Source organism: Haliotis rubra, unplaced genomic scaffold, assembly GCF_003918875.1.
Source record: "Haliotis rubra isolate DU_JTF1 unplaced genomic scaffold, ASM391887v1 Scf2047, whole genome shotgun sequence".
Taxonomy (NCBI): domain Eukaryota; kingdom Metazoa; phylum Mollusca; class Gastropoda; order Lepetellida; family Haliotidae; genus Haliotis; species Haliotis rubra.
The window spans coordinates 20,637-34,461 of NW_025766056.1; the positions used below are offsets into that span (position 1 = coordinate 20,637).

The 13,825-nt window shown below is 47.1% G+C and overlaps 1 protein-coding gene and 2 long non-coding RNA genes across 4 annotated transcripts; 2 read left to right on the plus strand and 1 right to left on the minus strand.

Moving 5' to 3' along the window:
* Positions 1-288: 288 nt before the first annotated feature.
* Positions 289-11,713, plus strand: LOC124276014. 2 transcript variants are annotated; one of them, XM_046711657.1, is made up of 5 exons: positions 289-787; positions 9,755-9,866; positions 10,494-10,595; positions 10,709-10,811; positions 11,471-11,618. In XM_046711657.1, the coding sequence occupies exons 1-5, from the start codon at positions 536-538 to the stop codon at positions 11,487-11,489; spliced, it is 588 nt and encodes a 195-aa protein (XP_046567613.1). In that variant the 5' UTR covers positions 289-535; the 3' UTR covers positions 11,490-11,618. The 2 variants fall into 2 exon arrangements, with proteins under 2 accessions (XP_046567613.1, XP_046567612.1); XM_046711656.1 differs by lacking the exon at positions 10,709-10,811 and having other exon boundaries at positions 296-787; positions 11,471-11,713.
* Positions 11,714-11,729: 16 nt separating this feature from the next.
* On the minus strand, positions 11,730-12,586 carry LOC124276015. The gene is made up of 3 exons (XR_006898389.1): positions 12,574-12,586; positions 12,249-12,476; positions 11,730-12,197 (listed from the first exon to the last, which is right to left on the minus strand). It is a non-coding gene; the product is annotated as an uncharacterized LOC124276015 (long non-coding RNA).
* Positions 12,587-13,160: 574 nt separating this feature from the next.
* On the plus strand, positions 13,161-13,602 carry LOC124276016. Its single transcript, XR_006898390.1, has 3 exons — positions 13,161-13,180; positions 13,268-13,384; positions 13,509-13,602. It is a non-coding gene; the product is annotated as an uncharacterized LOC124276016 (long non-coding RNA).
* Positions 13,603-13,825: the final 223 nt, after the last annotated feature.

Genomic DNA, 13,825 nt, shown 5'->3' on the forward strand with positions numbered 1-13,825 from the left:
TCAGCTGACTGCGTATGTGCCAGCCTCCCACAACAGTTGACCACCAACAGTAACTATATGTCTGCCAGAGCTGTTGTTTGTCAGCCGTATGTATTTCCCGGAACGACATCAATGAACAACATAATCAGAATCACATTACAGTTTATTCATCCTTTACTGAATTGAGTGTGACAGCGTGTCAAGGTGACCATGTAATATTTTATGGCTTGTCTGAACACAGGGTGCCAGGAAGGCGTGTCTGAGCAACGTGCAGTAAGGCAACCAATGACTACACGTGATTGTCACAGGGACACACAAAACTCCGCCTTACTGGAGCAGTGACTGTTGTTTTGACTGCAACTTGATATGTAGTCGTCAAATGTTAATTTGTCCAACAATACCTTCATCTCCATGAAGGTTTTATGTCTACTTGCAAAACCGTACATTGGATGTTAATAAGCTGCACGTTAAGCGACTATCAAACCATAGCGAGGAGTCATGTAGAATCGTGTGCGTGTGCCCTGCTGTGTAGACGACGTCTGCTACTGCTGCTGCGATGACTCCATGGACGCTGGTGTCTTTGCTGCTGTTGTTGGTGTCGGTGGTGTGGGAACGAGGTGTCGCCACAGAGCGGTTGCTTCCTTCAGAAGAGGCCTGTAAGCGGTTATGTTGGTACCAAAAGCTTTGCAAGTCTCTGCGGTGGAACAGCTGGACTGGCGGATGTGAAGTGTCCACTACAGAGGTGTTGAGCAGCAACCGGTCGGGCGTTGTCACGTTCACCGTAGAGGATCTGGAGAAACACTGGGAGGTAGGACGCTTGACTTGTAGGGCTGAATATTGCCCTGATTCTCATATTGCGATATATTGCAATAATTTAAGAGATATTGCAATACTTATTGTGACATTTTGACTGGAAGGTTTCTGCCCAAGTGCGTACATCATACATTCATAATAGCTCTTTGTGTGCGACATGTGCAATCCGAGAAGGGACCTTGTCGCGTTGTCGCATTTTCGCGTTGTCTCCTCAAAAACAAGCAAAATGAGGCAAAATTAACCAAAGCGCGACAATGCGACAATGCGACAACGCGACATTTCGGCCATTTGTCGCATTGTCGCGATGTCGCATGTCGCGTTTTGAATAATATTTTGCTATTCCTCCAAAGGGCGACATTGCGACATAGCGACCATTTTCAAGGTCAAAATATGTCGCGTTGTCGCATTGTCGCCCCATCTAAGATGTGTGAAAAAGGCCCAAAAGCCAAAAAGCCGACAACGCGACAATGTCCCTTCCAGGATTCTATAGTTGCTATTACACCATTCTTTCAGGCTCCCCGTCTCCGTGTATGGCTGCATGCTAGTGGGTTGCAGATAAATAAAACATAGAATCTTAATGTGGAATGTTTAATTGAAGTATTGCAACAAAGTTTTGCGAACATAATGATAAAGGTTATAGTATCACATGATTTACATGGTCAGTGTTGTTTGCTTCAACAGAATACACTTTAATGCAGTATGTAATTATTGTTACTGTTTGTCAGTGATTCATTCAGATTCAACTCCAATATAAACATGTGTTAACATTAACTATTGCAAAATGAAACAAAAACATGATTTAGGTGAACTATTTGAGCATAGAATCTCATATGACCTCGAATGACTAAGATCCTTCACTCGGATGTCATTAAACAGTCCTACAATATTCATAAGACTTAAGCTTCTGTCCCATTATGACACAAACGAAAATAACAAAATAATTTGAATTGTGAAATGGTCACTCTAGCCAGAGGATCTAGTTATAAGTCCAAATCCATCCTCCTATCGCATCCATCTGTCCACCATTGTCTGTCCTGTCTTCCATCCCACGCTGTTATCTGTCCATCACATGTACCTGTCCTCCCTCCCACGCATTTATCTGTCAACACATCTACCCTCCTCCTCACATCTTCATCTGCCCACACATCTACCCGTCTCCTCTCACGCTTCCATCTCACCACATATCTACCTGTCCTCCCTCCCATGCCTCCATCTCACTCACACATCTACCTGTCCTCCTCCTACGCCTTTATCTGTCCACACATCTACCCTCCATCCATCTGTCCATCCACCTCCATCTCCTTATCCACCGTCCTTCCTCCGCCTCCATCTGTCCGTTCCATGCCTCCACGTGTCTGTCCATCTCCGTCCTTCCTCCGCCGCTGTCTGTCCATTCGTCTGTCCGTCTGTCCTCCGGCCATCCACGTCCTCCATCCGCTGTCTGTCCGTCTTCATCTACCGTGTCTGTCCGTCTTCGTCTGTCCACGTCTGCCGCCTCCGTCTGTCCGTGTCGTCGTCGTCGCTGTCTGTCGCGTCATTCCGCCGGCTGTCTGTCGTCGTTGTCTGTCCGCGTTGTCTGTCGTCTACCCGTCATCTTGTCCATCGTCTGCCTCGGGTCTGTGCCTCCACCGGTCCGGTCCTCTTCTGTCCGTCCGCCTCCGGCGATCTGGTCCATCTGTCTTCCTGTCTACCGTCATTCCGTCTGTCCGGTCCGGTCCGTCTCCGCCTCCATCTCTCCATCTACCGTCCTTCCTCCATTCCTGGTCGTCATGCGTCGGTCCGTCTGTCCGTCTACCGTCGTGCCGTCCTTCCATCTGTCCTTCCTCCATCCGTCCGTACGTCCATTCGGTCCGTCGCCGTCCGGTCCATCCTTCCACTGGTCCGGTCCATCCTGGTCCGTCCGTGTTTCGTCCGCTGGTCCATCTGTCCGGTGTCCGTATTCCGGTGTCGATCCGTGTTCCGTCCTTCCTCCATCGTCCTGTCCTTCCACTGGTCCATTTTCCTTCCACCGGTCCGTCTGTCCGTGTCCGGTCCGGCTGTCACGTCTGTCGGGTCGATGATGTATTGTCTGTGAGGGTGGATGATGTGACCGACACAGGTGCATGATGTGACAGACAGGTGCATGATGAGACGGACAGGTGCATGATGTGCGACGGACAGGTGGTCATGATGTGACAGACAGGTGCATGATGTGACAGACAGGTGGAGTTGTGACAGACAGGTGGATGGATGAGTCTGTGAGGGTGGATGATGCTGACAGACAGGTGCAAGATGTTACAGACAGGTGCATGATGTGACGAAGAACAGCTGCATGATGTGAAGACAAGTGGATGATGTGACAGAGACAGGTTGATGATGCGACGAACAGGTGCATGATGTGACGGACAGGTGCATGATGTGACAGACAGGTGGAGTATGTGACAGACAGGTGGATGATGTGTCTGTGATGTGGATGATGTGACGGACAGGTGCATGATGTGACAGACAGGTGCATGATGTGACGGACAGGTGCACGATGTGACGGGTTGTGGATAATGTAAGAGAGTGGTACAGGATGTGACGGTTCGTTCACGATGTGACGGGTTGTGGATAATGTAAGAGAGTGGTACAGGATGTGATGGTTCGTTCACGATGTGACGGGTTGTGGATAATGTAAGTACAGGAGAGTGGTACAGGATGTGACGGTTTCGTTCGTGCACGATGTGACAGGTTGTGGATAATGTAAAGGAGAGTGGTACAGGATGTGACGGTTCGTTCACGATGTGACAGGTTGTGGATAATGTAATGGAGTGGTACAGGATGTGACGGTTCGTTCAGGATGTGACGGGTTGTGGATAATGTAATAAATAAGGAAGTGGTACAGGATGTGACGGTTCGTTGGGTTGTGGATGATGTGACGGGTTGTGGATAATGTAAGGAGAGTGGTACAGGATGTGACGGTTCGTTCATGATGTGACGGGTTGTGGATAATGTAAGGGAGTGGTACAGGATGTGACGGTTCGTTCATGATGTGACGGGTTGTGGATAATGTAAGAGAGTGGTACAGGATGTGACGGTTCGTTCATGATGTGACGGGTTGTGGATAATGTAAGAGAGTGGTACAGGATGTGACGGTTCGTTCACGATGTGACGGGTTGTGATAATAGGAGAATGGTACAGATGTGACGGTTCGTACAGTGACAGGTTGTGGATAATGTGGAGTGGTACAGGATGTGACGGTTGTTCATGATGTAATGGTTGTGGGAGTGGTACAGTGGTACAGGATGTGACGGTTCGTTCATGATGTGACGGGTTGTGGATAATGTAAGGGAGTGGTACAGGATGTGACGGTTCGTTCACGATGTGACAGGTTGTGGATAATGTAAGAGAGTGGTACAGGATGTGACGGTTCGTTCATGATGTGACGGGTTGTGGATAATGTAGGAGAGTGGTACAGGATGTGACGGTTCGTTCATGATGTGACGGGTTGTGGATAATGTAAGGAGAGTGGTACAGGATGTGATGGTTCGTTCATGATGTGACAGGTTGTGGATAATGTAAGAGAGTGGTACAGGATGTGACGGTTCGTTCATGATGTGACGGGTTGTGGATAATGTAAGGGAGTGGTACAGGATGTGAGGTTATGGTTCGTTCATGATGTGACGGAGTTGTGGATAATGTAAGAGAGTGGTACAGGATGTGACGGTTCGTTCATGATGTGACAGGTTGTGGATAATGTAAGGGAAGTGGTACAGGATGTGACGGTTCGTTCATGATGTGACGGGTTGTGGATAATGTAGGAGAGTGGTACAGGATGTGACGGTTCGTTCATGATGTGACAGGTTGTGGATAATGTAGGAAGTGGTACAGGATGTGACGGTTCGTTCATGATGTGACGGGTTGTGGATAATGTAGGAGAGTGGTACAGGATGTGACGGTTCGTTCATGATGTGACGGGTTGTGGATAATGTAGGAGAGTGGTACAGGATGTGACGGTTCGTTCATGATGTGACGGGTTGTGGATAATGTAAGAGAGTGGTACAGGATGTGACGGTTCGTTCATGATGTGAAGAGGTTGTTGTGGATAATGTAAGGAGAGTGGTACAGGATGTGAGTTCGTTCGTACATGATGTGACAGGTTGTGGATAATGTAAGGAGAGTGGTACAGGATGTGACGGTTCGTTCATGATGTGACGGGTTGTGGATAATGTAAAGAGTGGTACAGGATGACGGTTCGTCGTTCATGATGTGACAGGTTGTGGATAATGTAAGGAGAGTGGTACAGGATGTGACGGTTCGTTCATGATGTGACGGGTTGTGTGGATAATGTAAGAGAGTGGTACAGGATGTGACGGTTCGTTATGATGTGATGTAAGAGTTGGATAATGTAAGAGAGTGGTACAGGATGTGACGGTTCGTTCATGATGTGACGGGTTGTGGATAATGTAAGAGAGTGGTACAGGATGTGACGGTTCGTTCACGATGTGACGGGTTGTGGATAATGTAAGGGAGTGGTACAGGATGTGACGGTTCGTTCATGATGTGACAGGTTGTGGATAATGTAAGGAGGAGTGGTACAGGATGTGACGGTTCGTTCACGATGTGACGGGTTGTGGATAATGTAAGAGAGTGGTACAGGATGTGACGGTTCGTTCACGATGTGACGGGTTGTGGATAATGTAAGGGAGTGGTACAGGATGTGACGGTTCGTTCACGATGTGACTGGTTGTGGATAATGTAAGGAGTGGTACAGGATGTGACGGTTCGTTCATGATGTGACGGGTTGTGGATAATGTAAGAGAGTGGTACAGGATGTGACGGTTCGTTCACGATGTGACGGGTTGTGGATAATGTAAGGGAGTGGTACAGGATGTGACGGTTCGTTCACGATGTGACGGGTTGTGGATAATGTAAGGAGAGTGGTACAGGATGTGACGGTTCGTTCATGATGTGACGGGTTGTGGATAATGTAAGGGAGTGGTACAGGATGTGACGGTTTCGTTAATGTGATGTGACAGGTTGTGGATAATGTAAGGTTGTGTGGTACAGTGGTACAGGATGTGACGGTTCGTTCATGATGTGACAGGTTGTGGATAATGTAAGAGAGTGGTACAGGATGTGACGGTTCGTTCACGATGTGACAGGTTGTGGATAATGTAAGAGAGTGGTACAGGATGTGACGGTTCGTTCATGATGTGACAGGTTGTGGATAATGTAAGAGAGTGGTACAGGATGTGACGGTTCGTTCACGATGTGATGGGTTGTGGATAATGTAAGGGAGTGGTACAGGATGTGACGGTTCGTTCATGATGTGACAGGTTGTGGATAATGTGAGAGTGGGTTGTGGATAATGTAACGGTTGGTTCAGGATGATGTGACGGGTTGTGGATAATGTAGGAGAGTGGTACAGGATGTGACGGTTCGTTCATGATGTGACGGGTTGTGGATAATGTAAGGAGAGTGGTACAGGATGTGACGGTTCGTTCACGATGTGACGGGTTGTGGATAATGTAAGAGAGTGGTACAGGATGTGACGGTTCGTTCATGATGTGACGGGTTGTGGATAATGTAAGAGAGTGGTACAGGATGTGACGGTTCGTTCACGATGTGACGGGTTGTGGATAATGTAAGAGAGTGGTACAGGATGTGATGGTTCGTTCACGATGTGACGGGTTGTGGATAATGTAAGAGAGTGGTACAGGATGTGACGGTTCGTTGTAATGTTGACACGATGTGACTGGTTGTGGGTTGATGGATAATGTAGGTTGTAGATAAGTAAAGGTACAGGATGTGACAGTTCGTTCATGATGTGACGGGTTGTATGGATAATGTAGGAAGTGGTACAGGATGTGACGGTTCGTTCATGATGTGACGGGTTGTGGATAATGTAAGAGTAAGTGGTACAGGATGTGACGGTTCGTTCATGATGTGACGGGTTGTGGATAATGTAATGAGAGTGGTACAGGATGTGACGGTTCGTTCATGATGTGACAGGTTGTGGATAATGTAAGTAGGAGAGTGGTACAGGATGTGACGGTTCGTTCACGATGTGACGGGTTGTGGATAATGTAAGAGAGTGGTACAGGATGTGACGGTTCGTTCACGATGTGACGGGTTGTGGATAATGTAGGAGAGTGGTACAGGATGATGTGATGGTTCGTTTCACGATATGACGGGTTGTATGGATAATGTAAGAGAGTGGTACAGGATGTGAATGGTTCGTTCACGATGTGACAGGTTGTGGATAATGTAGAGGTAGTGGTACAGGATGTGACAGGTTCGTTCACGATGTGACGGGTTGTGGATAATGTAAGAGAGTGGTACAGGATGTGACGGTTCGTTCATGATGTGACGGGTTGTGGATAATGTAGGAGTGGTACAGGATGGTACAGGATGTGACGGGTTGTGGATAATGTAAGAGAGTGGTACAGGATGTGACGGTTCGTTCACGATATGAATGTGGTAGGAGGAGATGATACAGGATTTGACGGTTCGTTGACGATGTGTATCGGATTGTTGTTAATGTATTAGAGATTGTGACAGGATGTATCGGGTTCTTTCACGACGTGACGGGTTTATGGATAATGTTGTTGGAGTGGACGTGACTGTAATGGTTCGTTGGATGTGACATGACTGTGTATCAGGTTTGTTGCAGTGGTAGAGATGACTGTGTATCAGGTTCGTGCATGTGACTTGTGGATAAGGTTGTTGCACTGGTACAGGATGTGTATCGGGTTGTTGGATGATGTGACTGTGTATCTGGTTGTTGCACAAGGTGAGTGGTATCAGGATTTGTTGATGTTTCGTGACTGATGTATCTGGTTGTTGCTGGATGTGACTGTGTATCAGGTTGTTGCACGACGTGCATGTATCTAGTTGTTGCACAACGTGACTGTATATGAATGTTGTTGGATGACGTGATGACTGTGTATCAGGTTGTTGGCAGGACGTGACTGTGTATCGGGTTGTTGGAGGACGTGACTGTGTATCAGGTTGTTGCAGGACGTGACTGTGTATCGGGTTGTTGCAGGACGTGACTGTGTATCAGGTTGTTGCAGGACGTGACTGTGTATCAGGTTGTTGGATGACGTGACTGTGTATCAGGTTGTTGGAGGACGTTGACGATGTATCGGGTTGTTGGAGGACGTGACTGTGGTATCAGGTTGTTGGAGGACGTTGATGATGTGTATCGGGTTGTTGCATGACGTGTATCTGAGTGTTGCCAGGTTGTTGCACGGCGACGTGACGACGACTGTGGAGTATCAGGTTGTTGCACGACGTGACTGTGTATCGGGTTGTTGCACGGCGTGTGGTGTATCAGGTTGTTGCACGGCAATGACTGTTTATCAGGTTGTTGCGCGACCTGACTGTTTATGGTACAGGTTGTTGCACGGTCATGACTATGTATCGGGTTGTTGGATGACGTGACTGTGTATCAGGTTGTTGCACAACTTGACTGGACTGTATCGGGATTTGTTACGGTGTGACTGTGTTATCAGGTTCGTTCACGACGTGACTGATTTTATCAGGTTGTTGCACGGCAATGACTATTATCAGAGGTTGTTACACAACGTGACTGTTTATCAGGTTGTTTCACGATGTGACTGTATGTATCAGGTTTATTTGCACAACTGTGACTATGTATCAGGTTGTTGCAGGACGTGACTGTTTATCAGGATGTGACGACGTGACTGATATATCAGGTTAGTTGCACGGCGTGACGGTTGTATCAGGTTGTTGCGACAGCTGACTCTGTATCGGGTTATTGCGGTACGTGACTCTGTATCAGTTCGTTGCACGATGTGACTACTTATCAGGTTGTTGCACAACGTGACTGTCAGTATCAGGTTGTTGCACGATGTGACTGTTTTATCGGGTAATGTTGCACGACGTGACTGTGTATCGGGTTGTTGCACGACGTGACTGTGTATCGTGGTTGTTGCGAGAGGTGACTGCTTATCGGGTTGTTGCGAGCACGTGACTGTGTATCGGGTTGTTGCTGATAACGTGATGAGTGTGTATCAGGTTGTTGGAGGACGTGACTGTGTATCAGGTTGTTGCACAACGTGACTGTGTATACAGTTGTTGCACGACGTGACTCTGTATCAGGTTGTTGCGCGACGTGACTGTTTATCGGGTTGTTGCACGACGTGACTGTGTATCGGGTTGTTGCACAACGTGACTGTGTATCGGGTTGTTGGAGGACGTGACTGTGTATCAGGTTGTTGCACAACGTGACTGTGTATCAGGTTGTTGCATGACGTGACTCTGTATCGGGTTGTTGACAGGGCGTGACTGTGTATCGGGTTGTTGCACGACGTGACTCTGTATCGGGTTGTTGCTGACGTGACTCTGTATCAGGTTGTTGCAGGGCGTGACTGTGTATCGGGTTGTTGCACGACGTGACTGTATCAGGTTGTTGCACGACGTGACTGTGTATCGGGTTGTTGCACGACGTGACTGTGTATCGGGTTGTTGCACGACGTGACTGTGTATCGGGTTGTTGCAGGGCGTGACTGTGTATCGGGTTGTTGCACGACGTGACTGTGTATCAGGTTGTTGCACGACGTGACTCTGTATCGGGTTGTTGCAGGGCGTGACTGTGTATCGGGTTGTTGCACGACGTGACTCTGTATCGGGTTGTTGCAGGACGTGACTGTGTATCGGGTTGTTGCAGGACGTGACTGTGTATCGGGTTGTTGCAGGACGTGACTGTGTATCGGGTTGTTGCAGGACGTGACTGTGTATCGGGTTGTTGCAGGACGTGACTGTGTATCGGGTTGTTGCAGGACGTTACTGTGTATCGGGTTGTTGCACGACGTTACTGTGTATCGGGTTGTTGCACGACGTTACTGTGTATCGGGTTGTTGCACGACGTGACTGTGTATCGGGTTGTTGCTGTTGACTTGGACAACTGATGTCAGCTGTTACAATCTGGCGTATTCGTGTCCTTAATGCTCGCATAATACCGTCTATATTTCAGTTTCCCAGAAGTGGCCACCCGTGTGCTGCTCGACCATGTCACCCGAGGTATCTGTGTGTGCCTGTGGAGGCAGCTCTAGGCCAAGTCTGTCTTCCCACAGGACCTGCTACAGGTACTGCTGTTTTTGTAATGCTGTTCTACTTTGTACTACTACAGTACGCACTCCTGAATACATCTTGACATGTTTTGGTTATCAGTACAGCATTAAATGTCTTGGTGATCAATATACACTTTAATGATGGTGGTGGGGATCCGGTGGTCAGACTCGCTGGCTTGGTTGACACATGTCTTCGGTTCCCAGTTGCGCAGATCGATGCTCATGTTGTTGATCACTGGATTGTCTGGTCACAGCACTCACCAACATTCCAGTGATATGGCGGCGGTCTGTAAATAATCGAGTCTGGACCAGACAATCCAGTGATCAACATCATGAGCATCGATCTACACAACTGGTCGGACCACCGATCCCGTTAGTCGCCTCTCACGACAAACAAGGGTTACTGGAGATCAATTCTAACCCGGACCTTCACGGTTGGTTACACCAGTACTTCTGCCATCACACTGCTGCTTCTATCGGCATCTTTAAGAGCTTCAACCACGTGATGTCCTCATGCCGTGACCTCCCAGCTTTGCAACAGTACGGCAAATAACTCTTGTATACAAACACTGCTGACTGGACAAACTGATTGTACGTTGTGCAGGTGCTTTCCTAACGTCGTCATTAATATGTTACTTTCAGGGGCAGAGACAGATGACCACGTGACAACGCCCACGACGTCCGAAACGCCCACAACGTCCACAACGTCCAACACCACTGAATGCATTGAAGTTACATGTTTAGGTAACATTTTCTTTATTGACAATAAATATTTAATGTTTGAATAATAGACACCTTTTTATATGGTTTTCATTTAATCAATCTATGAACAAGATGTTGCATGCTTATATCCATAGTGTGCTTCCTTTGTGGTAAATCTGCCGGATACACACATATTGGACTAATTTGTTCGTGTTATTTCAGACCTCTTGAGCACCATACGAGGCCCCATAAATGCAAGTACGTACTCCTAGAATATGATATGTCATGCATTTGTTATCCGCTAAATGTAAATGGGTTTGGGGGCATTTTTTAATTCTGAAACTAATTGTTAGAGACAAGTGTGGATATTTCGTTTTTAGTTTAAACGAAGCTAAGAAGATTGGTGATTGTTTTGAACCTCAATATAATGCTTTACACGTAAACTCACGGGCGAAAGAAACGTCACCAAAATTATTTGTTCTTCTTTTATGGTACACTAAGTGATTATTCATATCTGTAGTTCACACTTTCATCATTCAGAATGTTGTAAATCCATTTATTTGCCGACCATGATTGTTACATTTCCAAAATCTGAGTTTGTTGTTTTGTGACATGTTAAAAAAGCGAGGCGACGTTTCTTTCACCCGTGAGTTTAGTATCCACCATAAACAATTGACATATGGTATAAACCACGACTGATCGGTTCTCTTGGGGACAAGTGGTGTGTGTGTGTGTGTGTGTGTGTGTGTGTGTGCGTGCGTGCGTGCGTGCGTGCGTGCGTGCGTGCGTGCGTGTGTGTGCTATACAATGTCGGGGGTGGGTGGGTGTTGGGGGTGTTCTTCATCTTCCTGCCAACCAAATCCCTAGATCGGGGAAATTAGTGACACACCGTGTGAACACGACCGTTTCTATTTCAGGATGCAATGCGACATGTGACCAGGGCGATGGTAACTTCCCAGTTTGCAATTTGGCAGAAGTTTTCATAACATGTTCCAACAGTGGTGTGTCCTTCACAAGATGTCAGGAGAAACTCATCTTTGATAGAAACAAGAACGCTTGTGAAAATAACAATTAAAGGTTCCCATAGACTAACAACTAGTCTCTGAAATGAACATATTTTCCTGAAAAAAGTTCATAGTAAAAGAAATAAAATATAATGAAAAAGGGCCATGAGTTTGATGGTCGTACTAATATCTACAGTCACAGAGTTCACCACGACCCACTTGTGAGCTGACTACAGTATATTCACTCCAAAAGAGTTGATGTACTAATTGACACCCTGGTTGACGTACTGATTGACACCCTGGTTGACGTACTGATTGACACACTGATTGACGTACTGATTGACACACTGATTGACGTACTGATTGACACACTGATTGACACACTGATTGACACCACGAACGTACGTATTGATTGAAACCCTGATTGACGTACTGATTGACACCATGATTGACGTACTGATTGACACCCATGAACGGACGTATTGATTGACACCCCGGTTGACTTTCTGATTGACGTACTGATTGACACCATGAACGGACGTCTGATTGACATTGTCATTGACGCCCTGGTAGAACGCAAATGATTGACACCCTGATTGACGTACTGATTGACACCCTGATTGACGTACTGATTGACACCCTGATTGGCGTACTGATTGACACCTGGTGAATGACGTACTGATTGACGCACCTGATTGACGTACTGATTGACACCATGATTGACGTACTGATTGACACCCTGATGGACGTACTGATTGACACCATGAACGTACATATTGATTGACACCCTGATTGACGTACTGATTGACACCATGAACGTACGTATTGATTGACACCCTGATTGAAGTATTGACTGACACCCTGATTGACATTCTCATTGACACCCTGGTAAACGTACTGATTGACACCCTGATTAACGCTCTGGTGGACGTATTGATTGATGTCCTGACTGACACCCTGATTGACACCCTTATTGACACCCTGATTGACGTCTTCACTGACACCCCGATGGACACTCTGATTGACACCCTTATTGACACCAATATTGACGCACTGATTGACGTCTTCACTGACGCCCTGATGGACCCTCTGATTGACACCCTTATTGGCACCAATATTGACACCCTGATTGACGCACTGATTGACGTCTTCACTGATGCCCTGGTTGACACCCTCTCTGTGTGGGGGGAGCGTAACACATGGGATGTTTTGATTGATATTATTGACGATTTTACTAAACTATTTGTTTATTTTATGTTGTTTAACGCCGCACTCAGCTGTAAGGTGGCGGTCTGTAAATAATCGAGTCTGGACCAGACAATCAAGTGATCAACATCATGATCATTCATCTACGCAGTTTTCATACGAAGACGTGTCAACCAAGTCAGCGAAACTGACCACGCGATCCCGTTAGTCGCCTCTTACCACAAACAAGCATGGGTTCTTGAATACCAATTATGTTACAAACTTAACTATCTTAAATAATCACGTTATCAGGTGTTGTAAAAAATAAGGTCCTCTCAAGATGAAGGTGAACCCTCTCTCAAGGTGAAGGTGAACCCTCTCTCAAGGTGAAGGTGAACCCTCTCTCAGGGTGAAGGTGAAGGTGAACCCTCTCTCAAGGTGAAGGTGAACCCTCTCTCAAGGTGAAGGTGAGGTGAGGTGAACCCTCTCTCAAGGTGAAGGTGAGACCCTCTCTCAAGGGTGAAGGTGAAGGTGAACCCTCTCTCAAAGTGAAGGTGAACCTCTCTCTCCAAGGTGAAGGTGAACCCTCTCTCAAGGTGAAGGTGAACCCTCTCTCAAGGTGAAGGTGAACCCTCTCTCAAGGTGAAGGTGAGAGGTGAAGGTGAACCCTCTCTCAAGGTGAAGGTGAACCCTCTCTCTCAAGGTGAAGGTGAACCCTCTCAAGGTGAAGGTGAGACCCTCTGAGGTGGTGAAACCCTCTCTCAAGGTGAAGGTGAACCCTCTCTCAAGGTGAAGGTGAAGGTGAACCCTCTCTCAAGGTGAAGGTGAACCCTCTCTCAAGGTGAAGGTGAACCCTCTCTCAAGGTGAAGGTGAACCCTCTCTCAAGGTGAAGGTGAAGGTGACCCTCTCTCAAGGTGAAGGTGACCCCTCTCAAGGTGAAGGTGAAGGTGAACCCTCTCTCAAGGTGAAGGTGAACCCTCTCTCAAGGTGAAGGTGAACCCTCTCTCAAGGTGAAGGTGAACCCTCTCTCAAGGTGAAGGTGAACCCTCTCTCAAGGTGAAGGTGAAGGTGAACCCTCTCTC

What these genes read in the sequence shown, in the direction of transcription:
- LOC124276014 (XM_046711656.1), top strand. Translation starts at nt 536, where the DNA reads ATGACTCCATGGACGCTGGTGTCTTTGCTGCTGTTGTTGGTGTCGGTG. An exon ending in ATCTGGAGAAACACTGGGAG is followed by an intron (nt 788 to 9,754) that starts GTAGGACGCTTG and finishes TCTATATTTCAG; the next exon opens with TTTCCCAGAAGTGGCCACCC. An exon ending in TCCCACAGGACCTGCTACAG is followed by an intron (nt 9,867 to 10,493) that starts GTACTGCTGTTT and finishes TGTTACTTTCAG; the next exon opens with GGGCAGAGACAGATGACCAC.